Source organism: Hyperolius riggenbachi, chromosome 7 (genome assembly GCF_040937935.1).
Source record: "Hyperolius riggenbachi isolate aHypRig1 chromosome 7, aHypRig1.pri, whole genome shotgun sequence".
In the NCBI taxonomy this organism is placed as follows: domain Eukaryota; kingdom Metazoa; phylum Chordata; class Amphibia; order Anura; family Hyperoliidae; genus Hyperolius; species Hyperolius riggenbachi.
Genome location: NC_090652.1, coordinates 205,570,165 through 205,588,492, shown reverse-complemented (window position 1 = coordinate 205,588,492; position 18,328 = coordinate 205,570,165). Strand labels below are relative to the sequence as shown.

Below are 18,328 nucleotides of genomic sequence, written 5' to 3'. Positions count from 1 at the left end.
CTGAAAATTTGGGGAGTGCAAGAGGTGTGGAAGCGGAGATATTTAGTATTTTATCTCCAGCAGCATCATTAACTTCACACTGAGCATGCGTCCTACTCAGTGTGGAAAGGAGCTTCCGGGCAGCTCAAGCAAACATTACACCGTATTACTAATGCGCTGGCTCGTACCACTCTAAACATGGCCGCACTAGACCCACCTTTCTATGTGCGCATGTGCCAACCGATTATACAAGATTCTCTCTCCCTGCGCATAAGCTGTACATTCATAGCAAGCACTTCTATAGAAATGTTGGACTATACAAAAGGGAAGGCACCCCGGTATGCTAAAATAATTTGTTGTTCCTGTTTGAATACAACTAGGAAACTCGACCAATGAAAACAGTTCGCTAAAAGTAAACGCCTTTTGGTGACGTCAGAGCGAGCCGGACAACTTCCGGTTACCAGGCTGCGGATAATACGTGGTTACTCTTGCAAGGCTGCAGTAACTGGAGAGACAGAGAGCTGTGCGAGGCAGGTGGTGGCTGCAGAGCTGTGGCTCAGGTAAGGAGGGCTTGGTTTGCTCGCTGAGGGGTATGTGGAATGTTAGGCACTTGCATGCATAGTTGGATATTTGATATTGCTGTACGGGAAGGTTGCGGCCTTGGGTAAAGCCAAGGCACCGAGCCAGAGTGGTTTACTCAAGCACAGTGACAATCGTAAGTGTACAATCTTACCACTTATATATGAGGGACCACCTAAAGTATGCTTTACCTGTTCAGGTTAGCATTTTCAGAAATATATTTTTATCCTGTGTTAATACTCCTTCCTACTACCAATTACTGAAACTGAGAGAGCCTAAGCACTTTGAGTCCTATTGGAGAAAAGCACTATAAAAATGTTATGGTCATTACATAGCTTTGGTAAGATTGTACAATCAGGATTTTATTTTTATTGGTGGCCTTAGTAATTTTAGAGGTTCTGTGCATTTCTCAAGCTTTGTAGCAGCGGTTGCCTTTTAAAGAAAACCCCTGGGGTTTTCTAAGGCAATACATGTTTTTGTATATACTGCTGCTATCTTTTGTTGCAGCATTTTATTGAGTACATAGTCTTGTCGCTCATTGCCCTTCTGCTCACAATTCAATCCCTACCATAGTCCTATGTCCGTCATAGTCTAAAGGTGCGTACACACATGCGACTATAGTCGTTTGAAACGATCGTTCCCAACGACGATCGTTTAAAAAAAGCAGCCGACGACTATTAAGTCTAACGACGGACGAGCTAGATCGTTAAAAACGAACGATCTACCTTGGTGGATTTTTTCCAACGACGATCGTTTGCAAGAGTAGTACAGCGTTGGAAACGGTCGGTCGTACTAGGCTTGACATGCGCATTTCACTATTTCTCCATGGAACTTTTCATTTTGATGCGCAGGCGCAATAGTTGCTTTTACGCGATGTAACGTTCGTTCTAACGATCTGATCGTTACACAACTTTTAAAAGTAACTTTACTTAGGTCGTTCTTTCATCAATTAAAAGTTCGTTCGTCGTTGACAACGAATGATCGTTGTCGCATGTGTGTACGTAGCTTTAGGCCAATCCTGAGGGAAGCTGGACATGTCTGAAATGTGTAGCTGTACATTCTTTTTGCTATTACTGAAAGTAGCAATCATTATAGAAATCATGTGCAAAGATTAAGAAAACTCACTTGAAGAAGGCATTTGTTTGTGTAATATGTGTGGAGAGAACCCAGGAGTCAGGTAGCTAATACATTTTATACTAGCCACATGTGGATATATTTAATTAAGAACTCTGTTAAAACTCAGTAGATATAAAAGTATCCCCCCTCCCCCTAATTAAAAAAAAAATATGAAAAACTTTAAGACCTTAATTTCATTATTATATTGGTTCAAAGTGAGACTCTAGCCAGTTGGCAGAGAGAGTAATCTCTATTGGAGATTTTGTCCCACATCCTGTTCCAGTCACTAGACAGGAAGTGAAAGGGGTTCTCTTCATCCTGCTGGAAAATTGAACATTTTGATAACCATCTTTGTTTTCAATCTTGAGCGTTTCAAAGCAGCTTGTAGTTGTATTTTCAGAAAGTTAGGCTTTTGGGTTCCTATAGTGTTTAACCACCCTGGCGTTCTGATAAGATCGCCAGGGCGGCTGCGGGAGGGTTTTTTTTAAATAAAAAAAAAACTATTCCATGCAGCCAACTGAAAGTTGGCTGCATGAAAGCCCACTAGATGGCGCTCCGGATGCGTTCTTCTGATCGCCTCCGGCGGCCAGAAGTAACACGGAAGGCCGCAATGAGCGGCCTTCCGTGTTTCGCTTACCTCGTCGCCATGGCGACGAGCGGAGTGACGTCATGGACGTCAGCCGACGTCCTGACGTCAGCCGCCTCCGATCCAGCCCTTAGCGCTGGCCGGAACTGTCTGTTCCGGCTAGGCTGGGCTCGGGCGGCTGGGGGGACCCTCTTTCGCCGCTGCACGCGGCGGATCGCCGCGCTGCGGCGGCGATCAGGTAGCACACGCGGCTGGCAAAGTGCCGGCTGCGTGTGCTGCTTTTTATTTCATTAAAATCGGCCCAGCAGGGCCTGAGCGGCAGCCTCCGGCGGTGTTGGACGAGCTGAGCTCGTCCAGACCGCTCAGGTGGTTAAAAAGTCCCTGCTTCAGGCATACATTTTATTAAGCTATTACTTCCTGCTAATCATGTTTGTTAAGAATAATGCATCATAAAATGTAATGAAATGCTTTAATTTTGCTGTTAATGTGACTGTCCCTTGTTCCACCGGCAGTAATAAAACCTGGTGTGGGTTTTGTGCCATCTTCACAAATGAACTAAAACAAAATGACTAGTTATTTCCATTACAAAAAGTCTTACCATTTCTCACTGCAGAGTGCAAAGAAATCCTGCATCATAGCCCTGTATTGAGATTACAACATGAAGATCGCAGTGGAAGGTTGCTGCCATGGTGAGCTTGACAAAATCTATGAGACTATCCAGTTCCTGGAGAAGAAGGAGAACACAAAGGTCGATCTCTTACTATGCTGTGGAGACTTTCAAGCAGTGAGGAATGAGGCAGACATGAAGTGCATGGCTGTGCCTCAAAAGTACCGTCAAATGCAGACTTTTTATAAGTACGTCTTTTTGCTGTACATGAGTTACTATGTAGTATTTATACATAATTGATTTATAAAGGGCCAGCATATTCCGTGGTGCTGTGCAAAGTAAGAAACAAGTACTGGGTACATAATACAGAAAATGGTGAACACAAATATACAAAATACAGAATTGGTAATCACAGTGACAAATGTAGCATGATGAATAAAATGTATGCCAAGTAACAAAATTAATAATACATTCAAAGACATGAAAGGGTGAGAGAGCCCTGCCTTTGTGAACTCGCAATCTAAAGGAATGATTGGGGGGGAGCAGGAGGTGGGTTAGTGTACAGTATTCATACCTAGAGGCAATGGGCCTTATTCCATTCACTTTTTGTCCTGCTGATATTTTCACCTCTTATCAATAAAATGCCTTTTTAAGCCACCATAAAGCAAGTTTATACTTAGAATAATTTTACAGTAGTGTTTCACCTACTTTGGTACAAATTTGGTATATATTAAACCACATAGGGTATTAAGGTACTTAACATTTTTTTTTATTGTCAATTTGTTTTTATAGGTACTATTCTGGAGAAAAGAAAGCTCCAGTACTTACCATATTCATTGGAGGAAATCACGAGGCATCAAATCATCTCCAAGAACTGCCATATGGCGGTTGGGTTGCCCCAAACATTTACTACCTTGGTAAGTGTTTTCTGTTAAGCAGACTTGGATTTTGGTCAAACTATTGCATTTGATAGCATTCTATAACACACCTGTAAAAAACGTACCTGCAACATAGTGAAAATGACTATGCCTTGGTTACATACAACAGAAACGCATACTGCAGTTTGCATCCAAAATTCATTATCATTTCAATGTAGGGGCTAAGGTCTTGTTGACTTACCTTTTTTCTAACTCCAATAGTGCAGATCTGAAAAGGCTGTGTGTTTCCACACACAGAGCAGAAGTCTTAAAAGCTGTGTTAATTTATTTCCCAGCCCTCCCCAAGCCTTTTCTCCAGTTGGGATGAAAAAGGACCCTACTTGGTTAACTTACACAGGTTCTTTCAAATGTGGGTTTAATACCTGCAGATATTGCTGTGTACACTGTGCAACTCGTGAGATAGTTTCCACCCCCTAATGGTGTGAAATTTCAGATCAAACAGTACATAAATTGTAATACGAATTATGTGGTTTATCTCGCCGGTTGCACCGTTTTCAGACTGCAGTATGTAGGTTGTACCACACAACCTCTACGCCAACGTATCTCTGAACATTATGATGGACCCTCTAGATGCCTTAGAAATAAAGCTTACATTTCCCAGATCTCCTGCGTGTCTAGACATTTTTTTTGAATGCACACCAGGGAGATATGAGGGGATTTGTTTTTCCATGGGGTGGAGAGGGTCACGCGTTCTATTAGAGGGGGTGACATGTATAGGTTTTTACGGAAAAGAGAGGCCCTTTGGGTATGGAGACTGGGTACGTGCATTCCTAAGGGGTTAAATTCCAGAATGGATGTTAGCCTAACGTATGACACCAGTTTTTAGTATTATAGTATTTCCGGATCACTATTTACTTTAGCTAGAATCCTCTATGCTAATTCTTTATAAAGTTAGGGTCTAGTTTATTGTATTAACGAAGATTTTTGAAAATTTTACATCATAACTGTTATCATTAATTTTCTTGTGCTACTGGATAACTTGACATTGTATTCTTGCACTTGTTGTTGTGTATGTAACATGATTGGTTTTATGTAATTTAATATTCTGGCTTTTGCCATTTTAATGTGGAGATACCACATTTTAATGTGGTGTTACTTTAAGGCCTCCGGCCACGCCTCCCCCCCCCCCCCCCCCCCTTGTGGTGGGACGGCACTAGACTATTTAAACCAGTGCTTTGTAACAAAATGTAAGCTATGATTAAGGGGCCATGAGCTCCGATGCGTGTGAGATTTTTTTAACTTTTTATACTCACTGATGTGACAATAAATGGAGATTATTATTTTTTTTTCACCCAGCCATTGGTGTAGCGGAACTTTCCTTTCCTGCTGTTAATTCATTTTGGTAAAACAGTAAACCGGACCAAATGGCTTTTCGTACCGAACAGGTGTAAAATAAATGTTTGTTAGCTGTGATCAAAAAAGTATTCAAGTTGTGAATGCTTTAGGCTACTGATATTGCATGGAAAGTACTCCTCATAAGCACATCCTTGACAATTTTGTTGTGTATTAATCCTAGTTAAAAATAACAAGTTTGAAAAAGTTCATTCAGATCTAAAACATCCATGTAACTTTAAGTCCATTTTCTCTCCGCTCCCCCTGTGTTTTAGGTTATGCCGGTGTTGTGAAATATCGAGGTGTGAGAATTGGAGGAATATCAGGAATCTTTAAATCACATGACTATCGAAAAGGTAAGCAAAAGTATACCATCACGCATGAAATCGCTGCCAGGATACAGCTGATATATGGCTTATTCCGCTGCTGCTCAAGTCCCGGCGTTAATTACTATTCCTCCTCCAGGTCCACATGGATGGTGGGGAATGATGTAATTCATCTTCCTGCTATTGCTGGCGGCCAAATTGCAGTGTTTTAAAAGTAACTTCAGCTCCGTCATCTGACTGAGCCGAAGTTACTCAGTGTGCGCCAATTATGTTCTCCTGGGCCCCTCTGTGCTGATTCTGCCACTCCCTTCTGCAATCCCGGCTTGTAATTGCCAGTTTTAGGCAGTGTTTACAAACAAGACATGGCTGCTAACCAGCTTGTGATAGGCTGAGAGGAGCTCAGTCTGACTCGCACAGAGCCTGCAGGGGGCGTGGAGAGGGTGTGTATAGCTTCTATCCTATCACAAGCAGAGCAGCACATTCCTGCCTGAGCCCGACAAAGCAGTCAGAGGAAAGAAGATTAGATTATATAACAGAGATAATGCAGTCACTGCAACTAAGAATGGCTGCAGTAAGACAGACCACATTAGAACAGGTATAGGAACTTATAGGATAGAAGAAATAAGGCTGAACATTTTGTTAGTCTCTTTAAAGCAGAGTGCATCAGTTATGAATTTGTAATGTCTGAGATAAATGCACCCATCCTTTGAATTGGATACCAAATATGGCAGAAATAGCCATTTTGTAGCTTAGACAGGGACACTATAGCAGTGCTTTTATTTTCTGATAGCTCTTCCTTCATTCTGTTCCTTATATGTAAGGTAATAAAGTGTGGTTTTATTGGGGGCTAATAAGGTGGAACACTAATGAACTTAAAAAGAAAAAAAAAACTTGGGGAAGGGGTAGAAAATATGTCTGAGTTGGTTTTATTGCCGCTGTCCCTGCTGAAAAGCTTACTGCAAGTAAGAGGAAACTCTCTTTAATGGAGACATAGACCACAGTCCTTGTAGTGTGGCTGAAGGTTCTAACATCTTTAAAGATTTTATTAATGTCTGTATCTGTTGTAGAATATGTCCCCTTTTTTTGCTGTTTTTTTACTATTTAAATATGCTCCCTTTTAGGAGTTCAGACTTGCATCCTTCATTTACATAATTCTGTCATTCCTATAGGTCATTATGAACACCCTCCATATAATAGAGAAACCATTAGAAGTGCTTACCATGTGCGGAACATAGAAGTCTTTAAACTGAAGCAGGTGAGCAGGGGTGCCCAAAGAGCAGCACAGATAAGCAGAAGAACCCACTTGGGACTGAAACAGGCACCTTAAATTTACCAACGTATTTACTGCTGCAACATGTAGAGCTAAACTGAAAACGAGAAATCCCAATTTTGAACAAATACCCGGTTGCCCTCAAGTTTTCCTGACTAACCTTTTAGACCAGCAAATGTTTTTTGTTTGGGACAATAACTGCATTGAAAATTATGACTTACTTTTTTATTATTATTACTACTATTATTGTTATTATAAATTTACCATCCAAACCGGGGGCACATTTCTGTGAAATATTAGATCATATTCTATATTTCCAGGCAGGGAACTGAACATGTGCATTTAAATTACAGCCGTGGCCTTGCAAGGGACAGGAGTGATGTTTTGCTGTCACAAGTTGGACTGCTGACAGTAGTGTTTCATCTTGCAAGGAACATCACTCCCTTTGCTGAGAAGACCGCTAGCTGTAATGTAAATGCACGTGGGCAATTCTCCAAGAGTAATTTTACTGAGCAGGAAGTTGCTTGCAAGCCATCTGTGGTCATTTTTGTATTTTCATTCATTGGATTAGTTATTTTCGGACTATTTCATTCACAGACTAAAAAGGGAATTTTAATGCAAATTATGCTAATGCAGCACTTCATTTCAGTAGCAGACAATAGCCAAGCACTGTCATAGAAAAGTGTTTTGTAATTTTTCCTCCCAAAAACTATATACCTACCTATTTTTCTGTTTTGCCCCCCCCCCCTCCCCCCTTATATATATATAGGTCTTGCCAGGTAGAATAGAACATGTACATATAGCTCATGTGAGGGACAGGTGTCCAATCGGGCATATGTAGAGTAAAATGCCTTGCCATATAAACTTCCATTCCTCAGGCAAGGGGAAGATCTGTAACGTGTAAAAATGTTGCATGCTGCACTGTGGGCACCTCTGCACTAGTCGCGCAAACATTTGGCATGTTGCTTACTATTTTCTCACGTTAATCCAAAATGTTAATGTGTAAATGAAATGTGATGTATTGAGAGAAAACCCAAACATAGAGGAAAATATTGCTAACATCCTTGAAAAAAAAATGCACGCAAATTGGCTTTCATTTTTGATCCTAAATCCCATCAGTATTTCCTCCGTAACAGATTTAGAATGAGTAAACGGATCAGGTGTTGTAATTTGTTCTCTACTTTCTACCGATCAGTGACTTGAAGGTCTAAAATGAAGATACAGTAGCATTGAATTGAACTATAAGAGGACCTTTGTGTTCAAAATGAATGTTTTACTCAATGGAGTATGAATATGCAGGACAGTTAAATTTTAAAGAAATTTAATTTTTGAATAGAAAACTTATGTCAACCGGTAATCTATTTTCTCATTTATCACAGCTAAAAGAACCCATGGAGGTCTTCATGTCACACGACTGGCCACGCAGCATTTATCACTATGGTAACAAGAATCAGCTGCTAAAGAAAAAGGACTTTTTTAGACAAGAGGTGGAGAACAACACCTTAGGCAGCCCTGCAGCTGCTGAACTCCTGCACCACCTCCAGCCATCCTACTGGTTTTCTGCCCACCTCCATGTGAAGTTTGCTGCTTTCATGCAACACCAGGTAATTCCTGTTTGTTTTTGTGTATTCTTGATTTATTTTGTTTGTCTGTACAGCAAATTTCCTGGACTGGAAGCCGTTGCATCTGAGCAAGTTTGGCTAGATGCACTTTAGCAGTTTGGAAAAGGCTGCCATTTTCTGTGTTATATGTGTGTGTATATATAATACAGAGGAAAAAGTCACATTGCATTAGTGTGTCAGTTTCAATGCGATTTAACACATTCGGTGCGAAGGCCCTTAATCAGTCTTTATAAAAATGTAAGAATGTGGTCACTATGGAAGACAGCTCCACGTCTTCTCTAGTTTTCATGCATCATCAAGAGGTTTCCTATACTAAGGCCTGGTGCACACCAGAGGAGTTTTTCTGAGCGGTTTGAGTTTTTAAATCTGCTGCTAATGTTATCCTTTGTGTCTGTGCACACTGGAGCAATGAGGTTTTGTAAAAAAAAAAAAAAAAAAAACCTTGGAAGAGCTTTTGAAACCTCTCTTCCCAATGTAATGCTATGTTGTTTTTTCACAAAACCTCATTGCTCCAGTGTGAACAGACACATAGGATAACATTAGCAGCAGATTTAAAAACTTAAAACGCTCAGAAAAACTCCTCTGGTGTGCACCAGGCCTTAGTATAGGAAACCTCTTGATGATGCATGAAAACTAGAGCAGACGTGGAGCTGTCTTCCATAGTGACCACATTCTTACATTTTTATAAAGACTGATTAAGGGCCTTCGCACCGAATGTGTTAAATCTCATTGAAACTGACACACTAATGCAGTGTGACTTTTTCCTCTGTAGCCTACACTTACTACGTAATGATGCGTTGCAACCCAACACACAGTTGCCGTGCTTTATGCATTAATGTGTGTCATGACACACTATAGTTACCAAATGGCAACGCAAGTTTTCCTTTAATTGCAGTGCGCGTGTGCCTTTTGCGAAGCTTGCACCTTTTTAGGGGCACATGCAAATAGAGAAATTCATCAGCTGTGTGTTTTACCGCATGCAACGTTTTGGGACTTTGTTGCCGTCTAATTTTGGTTACCCCTACTCTAATGCAACGCATTTGTTGTGTAAGGTCCCTAAAAGTCAAGCTTGACTTTCACTATACCTTTGTTTGAACCAATTTTTATTTTATACATCGAAGAAGAAAGACTTTTGTTGGCACTGCAAGCATAAACAGTTTTTCATTCTAAAGTGCAATCAACAGCATTCCAGATACTAACATGTGCAACAAAGCAGAAAACTGGTGCACATACTGGTCCTGGTGCGCAGTACAGTGGATGGTGGGTGCAGAGTATAGCTGCCTAATGGCCGTTTTGCGCTACAATGCGATTCCACGGAGGTATTGACAGGATTCAGCATTTGACCAGTTCTGCCCTAAAGCTATATAAAGTAATACACTGAGATGGGCTTTTCTGAGTGTATAACCAATATACTCTTCCTTTTTTAATAGACTAAAGAGGGAAGTCTACCTAAAGCAACCAAATTCCTGGCACTAGACAAATGTCTAGCACATCGGGAGTTTCTTCAGGTAAGAACAGTTAACTTTGGGACATTGGCTTCAGTTGTTCGTTATAAAAAAAATAAAGCTGAAAAAAGTAAATTCTTTCTTTTTTTTTTTCTTTTTTTTTTTTTTATTAGATTGTAGAAGTGAAACATGATCCCAGCAAGCCTGACTGCTTAGAGTATGATCTGGAATGGCTATGTGTTCTGAAAGCTACTAGAGATCTTCTCAATTTTACTGCCAAACAATGGAACATGCCTGAGAACAATGGTCTACATAACAGGTGAGGTGAAGAGCTAACCTTCAACTAATTTATGTGATGAACATGTGGTCATACTGCTTCTGCACTTTCTATGCAAACTCTAAATGTGTATACACTGTTGGGGAGTCAATGAAATTTTGCTCCCAAAAAATTGCCTGTTTTCCATAATTTGTGTAGTAATTCTGTTATAGAGCTAGCTTTAATTTGTGTCCAAGTTCCTGAATTAGCCAATGTCAGATTACTTTTGAAGTACCTGATTAAGAGTTAAGACACTGGCCACCTTCTGCTCCAGACTGTATTTGCTATAGTCTGCAGTCTTAGGCCACATACACACATCAGACCATAGTCTTTTGAAAATGAAAGATCAGACCAATTTTACCCCCTTCCATGTAGTATAAGAGCCATACCTACAGTCTATTCTATGGAGCTGAACTCCCCATCAGATAAAAATCTTTGCAAGATGCTGCACACAAAGATGCTGTACACATGCAACAGATCAGTATCTGCAAAAGATCGATCCCTGCAAAAGATCCATTCCTGCAAAATGCCTTCAGTCTATGACATCTGCAGATCCTCATACACACCTTGTTTAATGGACATTCATCTGCAGATCAGACAATTATCTGTCGATCTGAAGATCCAACCTGGTGGATCTGATCTACAGATAATTGTCCGTTAAACAAGGTGTGTATGAGATCTGCAGATATCAGACTTTGAATGCATTTTGCAGGAACAGATCTTTTTCAGGAACAGATTTTTTTGCAGATACTGATCTGTTGCATGTGTACAGCGTCTTTGTGTGTAGCATCTTGCAAAGATTTTTATCTGATGGGGAGTTCAGCTCCATAGAATAGACTGTGTAGGTATGGCTCTCGTACTACATGGAAGGTGGTAAAATTGGTATGATCTTTCATTTTCCAAAGACTTTTTTTTTTTTTTTAATCTGACGTGTGTACCCACCTTTAGGCCCAGTGCACACCAAAAACCTCTAGCACAGGGGTAGGAAACCTATGGCTCGGGAGCCAGATGTGGCTCTTTTGATGGCTACATCTGGCTCACAAACAAATCAGTTCGGGGTTGATTTACCAAGCTGCTCAAGCAGCACAGCTTAGTGTGGTAGCACAAGTAAAATTTTCAAAGTAGGCACGCTACTGCTGTAGCATGCAATACTAACTTACTCACGCTACCCCAAAACTGCTGCTCCAATTGTCCCACTCTGGGCCCTGTCGGGCGTACATTTGAAATCGGCGCCGGTAGACTTGGGCGCAGGATACAGCGGTATATAGCTGATCCTGCTTCTGCACAAGTCCGGGCCGATTTAATTACTATTCCCCCTCCAGGCCGACATGGATAGTGGGGGAATGAAATAATTCGGATTCCAGCGATTGCTGGAGGCCGAATTATTATGTTTTTAAGCAACTTCGGCTCTGTCTTCTGACGGAGCCGACGTTACTCACTGAGCGCTTCAATAGGAATGATTCCTATTGAAGTCTATGGAGGCGCCGGCTGCGCCCAAATCTAGCAGCGCTGAAAAGCACTGCTCCGCCTGTCGGGTCCAGTGACTTTCTAGGACGAGATCCCCGCACTTTGATTTCCCCAATAGGCTGCCTGTCACTCGACAGGAAGCCTATTGGGCTAAAGTGCGGGGATCTCGTCCTACAAAGTGAATCAAACCCCAAGTTAGCTACCTAATTGTACAAGCTGTTAGTCAGTATTCCTCCTGTCTTGGGTTTCAGTAACATCAGCAATTTCCCTGAGAGCCAGAGAAGCTGAAGACGTGTCTGACACTTCTGCTGCCCAGCGGATCGACTGTATACACATTACTATGGGAACAGGGACGTGAAACCTACTGTCTCAGTTTGAAACATTGTATGGCTCTCACGGAATTACATTTCAAAATATGTGGCGTTTATGGCTCTCTCAGGCAAAAAGGTTCCTGACCCCCTACTCCAGCAGATCCGCAAAACGCTAGAGGTTTTTTGAAGCAGATTTTCAGAGTGATTCTAGGCATGTTTAGAGAGGTTTTCTAAACATGCCTAGCAGTTTTTGGATTGTTTTTTTTGTGTAGCAGATTTAAAATATTGTTACAGTAAAGCTGTTACTGAACAGCTTCTGTAACAACACCTGGAAAACTACTCTGATCTAGCGTTTTCAGAGCTGTTTGCCACATTTCTTATACTTTAACATTGATGCAGAAACGCCTCAGAAATCTAAAACCTGCTGCAGCCCCCAAGTTTGCGTGCACCATCCCATTCACTTTCATTAGCCAAGCGGTTTCCCCCCAGCAAGCGTTTTAAAAAACACTCCAGAACCGCTCTGGTGTGCACCAAACCTTAGAGAGATTCAGTCTATGCCTTCCCCCTTACAGTCAGACCAGTGGGGGGATAAAAATTGAGCAGCAGCAGCCCCACCAAAAGAGCCTTTAAACTTACTAGTGTCTAGAAAATGTATCAGGGCTTTGGAGTCCGTACAAAAATCTTTCAACTCCAACTCCAGGTACCCAAAATGGCTCCGACTCCTTAGTCTAATACTTAAAGAGAACCCGAGGTGGGAATTACTAATACTATTGGGGCACAGAGGCTGGTTGCGCACACTAAGACCAGCCTCTGTTGCCCCATCGTATGCCTCCATGTCCCCCCTGCTCGCCGCTATAGACCCCGCAGAGCGTCGCCAGCACAATGTTTACCTTAGCGCTGTCTATCAGCGCCGCTCCCCCGCCTCCTCCGCATTGCCGCTACCCGCCCGCGCCACTTCCCTCCTATCAGCGGGAGGGAAGGGACACGGGCGGGTGCGCCGATGCGGGGGAGCGGCGCTGATAGACAGAGCTAAGGTAAACATTGTGCTGGCGACACGCTGCGTGTCGCCAGCACTGCGGGGTCTATAGCGGCGAGCAGGGGGGACATGGAGGCATACGATGGGGCAACAGAGGCTGGTCTTAGTGTGCACAACCAGCCTCTGTGCCCCAATAGTATTAGTAATTCCCACCTCGGGTTCTCTTTAACAGGGCTGTGAATTTTGTACAAAAATCATCCCACTCCTCAGTTTATGAAATCAACGACTCTGACTCCGGGTGCCCAAAATTACTCCGACTCCACAGCCCTGATATGTATGCATAAAAATGTGCATGGAAATCTGAGAGACAAGTGCGTCCCCTGCCTAATGCTAAATGATGCCTGTGCTTGGGCAAATTTGGACCATATTTGAATTGAAATTTTTAGGTTGTCTATTTAGATACTGAATACACCTGTAGGGAAATTATCCAATTCAGCGCTCTTGCTACGCATATCTACTTCCCTTTATACATCACTTTGTTTAGGGGCGTAGATATGTGTACTGTTTACTTACTGCCGCCGCTCACGGTGGTCACATCTCTCTCATTCGCATGCACCGCAATCTTGTCCCCAGTGATCAGGGAATGAGAAACAGCCGTTCTTATCGTGCCTGTGATGAATCAGAGCTTCAGGCAGCAGCACAGGCTCTGATTAAAAAAAAAAAAAAAAAAAGTTAGTGTAGCACCATTTTTATTTTTTGTATGTCATGAGGGTATATTGCTGTTTCTAGTATTAAAACAAAAACACACACAAATGTGTCTGTTTTATCAATAGCACATTTTTATTCTTAAACCACAATGGCTGAAAGCTGAGAAATGGTGAATTTTTCCCTGCAAAATGCATATAAAATAAAATTCTTAGCGAAAAATACTGCCCAAAGAAAGCCTAGTTTGTTCCGCAAAAAATATATAGATCATTTGTGTGATAAGTAGCAATACGTTATTGGCGAATGAATGGGAGGAGAGTGATGTAAAAATTCCTCTTTTTGAAGGGGAAAAAAATCCTGTGGTACGGAAGTAGATAAAACAATGTCTTTATTTATATTGCACCTACATCTTCCATAGCACTGTACATAATACAAAATCCTACAATAAGTGTAGATACATGAGCTATAAGGTTGGACCCTGACTGCTTTTATTGAGGAAAAAAAAATTATATAATGATGAATTGTTCGTGTAGTATGGATAATGAATAGAACATTAGTAGCAAAGAAAAGTCTCATATTTTTTCTTTTAATAACTTGCATCAATGCATCATTCTGTCATATTTGCAGTTTACATACCACACTTAAACCGTTCGCTGACCGTGTCACGCCGATGGGCGTGGCCGCAGCGGCAGCCCCAGGACCGCCTAACGCCAATTGGCGTAAAGTCCTGGGGCTCTGTTTTGCAGGAGATCGCGCGCAGGCTGCGCGCGCGTCTCCTGCTTGGGGGGGTGGAGTTCCGCCCCGCCTTCAGTCTCGACTGTTAGACGGCGTAATCGCCGTCTATTTAGACTGTGCAGCGCTGCGATCAGCAGCAGCGCTGCACTAGGGACAGCCATGTGACACGGCTGTCCCCCTGGGGGACGAGAGCGATCGGCTCTCTCAGGCAGAAGCCTATGACAGCCGATCGCCGTAATTGGCTGGCTGTGGGGAGGGAGGGAGAGGGTTTAAAGAAACAGTTTGTTTTTTAAAGAAAACAGGAACAATAATATTTACAATGAAAAAAATAAACATGGGGGGAGCGATCAGACCCCACCAACAGAGCTCTGTTGGTGGGGAGAAAATGGGGGGGGTGATCACTTGTGTGCTGTGTTGTGCGGCCCTGCAGCTTGGCCTTAAAGCTGCAGTGGCCAGTTTTACTCAAAATGGCCTGGTCACTAGGGGGGTTTAGCCCTGCAGTCCTCAAGAGGTTAAAGTGGATCTGAAATGAACTTTTACTCATTGCATAATTGTGTTCATTTCCTATTGTTTATAGGACATTCCTCAAGCCAAATACTTTGTTTTTGTTTTAACGCTCTAATTCCCTATAAACTAAGCCACTCCCACATGTTTTCAGAGAGCCAAGGCACTTTCAGACAGTAGCAAGGGCTCATGGGAGCTCAGTCTGGGCAGAAGGAGGGGGAGGTATTACTAGCCAGAGATTTCAGAGGCAGAGGGGAGGAGGGGAGATTAGTTTTCTTTGTTTAAGATGCAGATAAGCCTGCCTCTGTGTAATGTTTACAAGCAACATAGCTGCTGTCATTGTATCACAGGAAGAAATATTCTTCTATTAAAGCTGTTTGCAGCTAGTTTTGATGTGTAAACTTTAAATAAGATATATAGACAAGTTACTTGTTATAGTTAGTTTTTCATCTCGGATCCGCTTTAATAGTTTAAGCTATAAAATAGAGCAGAGTTAATTATCCTTTTAACTTTCTTGCAGTAAAAACTTATCGGAAGCTGTCTCGTGGTTTCTTGGCTGTTTAAGTGCTTGAGAAAACAGTACTGTATTAGACTCAACTAATAGCTCAGAGAAGATAACTGAAGTTTAACTCTTCCTGTACTGGAAAACAGTGACTTTTTCTTTGCGCTTTTCTTAGCTGCACTACATGTACAGTTATCTCATAGGTTTATTTTTGCTTCAGGTTTGCTCAAGGGTGTCAATTTGGTTTTGAGGATCCCATGAAGTCTCTGAATAGGGTATTGTGCTCCCACTGCGGTTTTGTGGACTGGAATCCAGCCAGTGAAATGTAGTGGTTCTCATAGGCTGCAGATTCTCATTTTGTAGTACTTGGGTTTTGTGCTTGAAGCAGTCGACTTTTATCTGTTTAACCCATTCGCGTTCCGTCGTTTTCACTTGACAAAAGTTCACCTCCCATTCATTAGCCTATTACTTTATCACTACTTATCACAATGAACTGATCTATATCTTGTTTTTTCCGCCACCAATTAGGCTTTCTTTGGGGGGTACATTTTGTAAAGAGCCACTTTACTGTAAATGCATTTTAACAGGAAGAATGAGAAAAAAACTGAAAAAATCATTATTTCTCAGTTTTCAGCCATTATAGTTTTAAAATATTACATGCCTCATAATTAAGTCACATATTGTATTTGCCCATATGTCCCGGTTATTACACCGTTAAAATTATGTCCCTATCACAATGTATCAAACAACACAAACAAAAATAGAGCTATAAATCTATGCATACTAAATGCACAGAGCATGTAAGCAATTGTGTCTCCAATGGGCTGTAAAAACCACTATTGTATATGAGAAAAGAAGCCCAGTATCAAGACCATAATAATATAGGATCATGACTCATATCTCAAAACAATGAAAACTAAGTCCCCAATAAAGTTTTCATTGTTTTGAGATATGAGTCATGATCCTATATTATTATGGTCTTGATACTGGGCTTCTTTTCTCATATACAATACCTATCACAATGTATGGCGACAATATTTTATTCGGAATTAAAGGTGCATTTTTTTCCGTTTTGCATCTATCACTATTTAAGTTTAAAATAAAAAAAAAAAAAAAAAATATATATATATATATATATTCTTTACATTGATATTTAAAAAGTTTAGACCCTTAGGTAAATATTTACTTGTTTTTTTTTTTTTTTTTTTTATATTAAACATTTTATTTGGGTAGTTTTGGGAGGGTGGGATGTAAACAATAGATTTAAAATGTAAATGTGTGTTGTTTTTGTTTTTTTTTTGTTTTTTGTTTTTTTTGGTTGTAGTATTACTTTTTGGCCACAAGATGGCGGCCATGAGTTTGTTTACATGACGTCACTCTAAGCGTAACACGCTTAGAGCGACGCATGGGGGAGGTAACAGCCAGAAAAGGCGAAGCTTCCGAGAGAAGCTGTCACTTTTTCAGCGGGGGAGAGGAATCAGTGATCGGGCACCATAGCCCGATTCACTGATTGCCTGGCTAACTAACCGCGGGCCGGGAGCGCGCGTGATCGGCTGCGGGAGCGCGCATGGTTCCTGAACGTAGTTTCTATGTCCAGGAACCGAAATAGGTTACCGGTAAGAGGACCTTTAGATACCATTTGAATGTACGATTACTGCCAATGAATGTTTCAAGGGAGTACTTCATATAGCATTAGCCCCATCAGGAGATACTTGGCAAATAGTGGCTTTCACAAACTGTTTTTTTTTTTTTTTTTTTTTTTTTTTTTTTTTTTTTTATATATGAATGTTGAGAGAGACTGCCACATTTATGGCTACTTTTCAGTACCTGCATTTTCAGTACCCTATGCACTGTTATTTTGAAGTCCACTTATGCCTAATTTTATACTTTTTCAATTATACAGGATATATTTTTGTGTTCTGACAGTAGTGTATGTTCATGTTTCATTCCAGGTGGGATTACAGTGCTTCTGACAAGATCAGAGAAGTCATTTTAAAAGAATTGGACAATGACCTTACAATCCCCTTCAATTTCACAGTTACCATTCCTTGTTACAACCCGAACAACCCTCAGCATAAGAGAGAGCCTTCTCACGTTGTTAATCCTCAGACCACAGAGTTCTGTGCCCGTTTTGGACTTATTGACCTTAATGCTAAAGCTGGCAAACAGTATGATGAATGTTTGGAGTCGGATCCTGCAGAAGAAGATGTAGACAGCAGTGGTTCAGTAGATGAACCCAGTGAGTACAGCACTGATGCTTCATTCCTTTCTTCCTCAAACAATCCTGATGAGATAACTCTGGATGATGACAATGAGGAGTTGGAGGAGGAAGAAGAAGAAGCGGAGAACTCTGCGCGTTCTGCAGAGCCCTCTCCAGAGTATACCCCAAGGTTTCCAAATCTCAATTTGCTGAAAGATTCCTCAGACGATGCTATGGATTCAAACAATGATGAACAAGAACGTTCAGAGAGCAGTCAAACTGATGGAGAAGGCAAGACTTCAGAGAAACCATTAAAAAGGCTGAGTGATGAGAATGGGCGAGGCAATATGCGGATCAAAAGGCGAAACCAGTCCATCTACACAGATCAGGATGAAGATTAATAACCACATTAGCACTTTTTCTGGGATGTGGACTATTCTAGTTACTTTAAAACCAGCTTTTATGGCAGCATCTCTGGTAGAGGCTCTGCATTATGTCAACTTAAAAATATATTTTATTGTATATATTTTAATAATGGTTATGGTATATTTGTCTGCTGTAAAGTAATCAATTTTATATATAATTTTTTTTTTATTGAAAGTAGCTCAGCTGAAAATGGATTTCTTTTTGTTGAAATTTTATAGCATCTGCCAGCTCTTGTCTTGTTACAGTGGAACAGCAAGAATATCTCTGGGTTTCATGTGCATGACCGATTAAAACACATGTAATGCTAATTTTAAAGACAAAAAAAAAATCTGTTGCCTGCTTTGCCCACTTCAATGTATGCCATTTGTTCATAAGGACCCCCCCCC

General features: G+C 41.2%; 2 protein-coding genes across 2 annotated transcripts in view; one reads left to right on the top strand and one right to left on the bottom strand.

The window, feature by feature from the left end:
* Positions 1–393, bottom strand: part of VPS8 (VPS8 subunit of CORVET complex) — a 457,588-nt gene extending 457,195 nt beyond the window's left edge. Inside the window, exon 1 of the mRNA XM_068245033.1 lies at positions 197–393. The gene's annotated coding sequence lies outside the window, so the exon portion shown is untranslated. The remainder of the gene's footprint in view (positions 1–196) is intronic.
* DBR1 (debranching RNA lariats 1) lies at positions 57–18,051 on the top strand. The gene is made up of 9 exons (XM_068245064.1): positions 57–539; positions 2,874–3,115; positions 3,660–3,784; positions 5,413–5,493; positions 6,633–6,718; positions 8,113–8,337; positions 9,786–9,863; positions 9,974–10,119; positions 17,269–18,051. The coding sequence occupies exons 2-9, from the start codon at positions 2,919–2,921 to the stop codon at positions 17,915–17,917; spliced, it is 1,587 nt and encodes a 528-aa protein (XP_068101165.1). The 5' UTR covers positions 57–539; positions 2,874–2,918; the 3' UTR covers positions 17,918–18,051.
* The last annotated feature ends 277 nt before the right edge of the window (positions 18,052–18,328 follow it).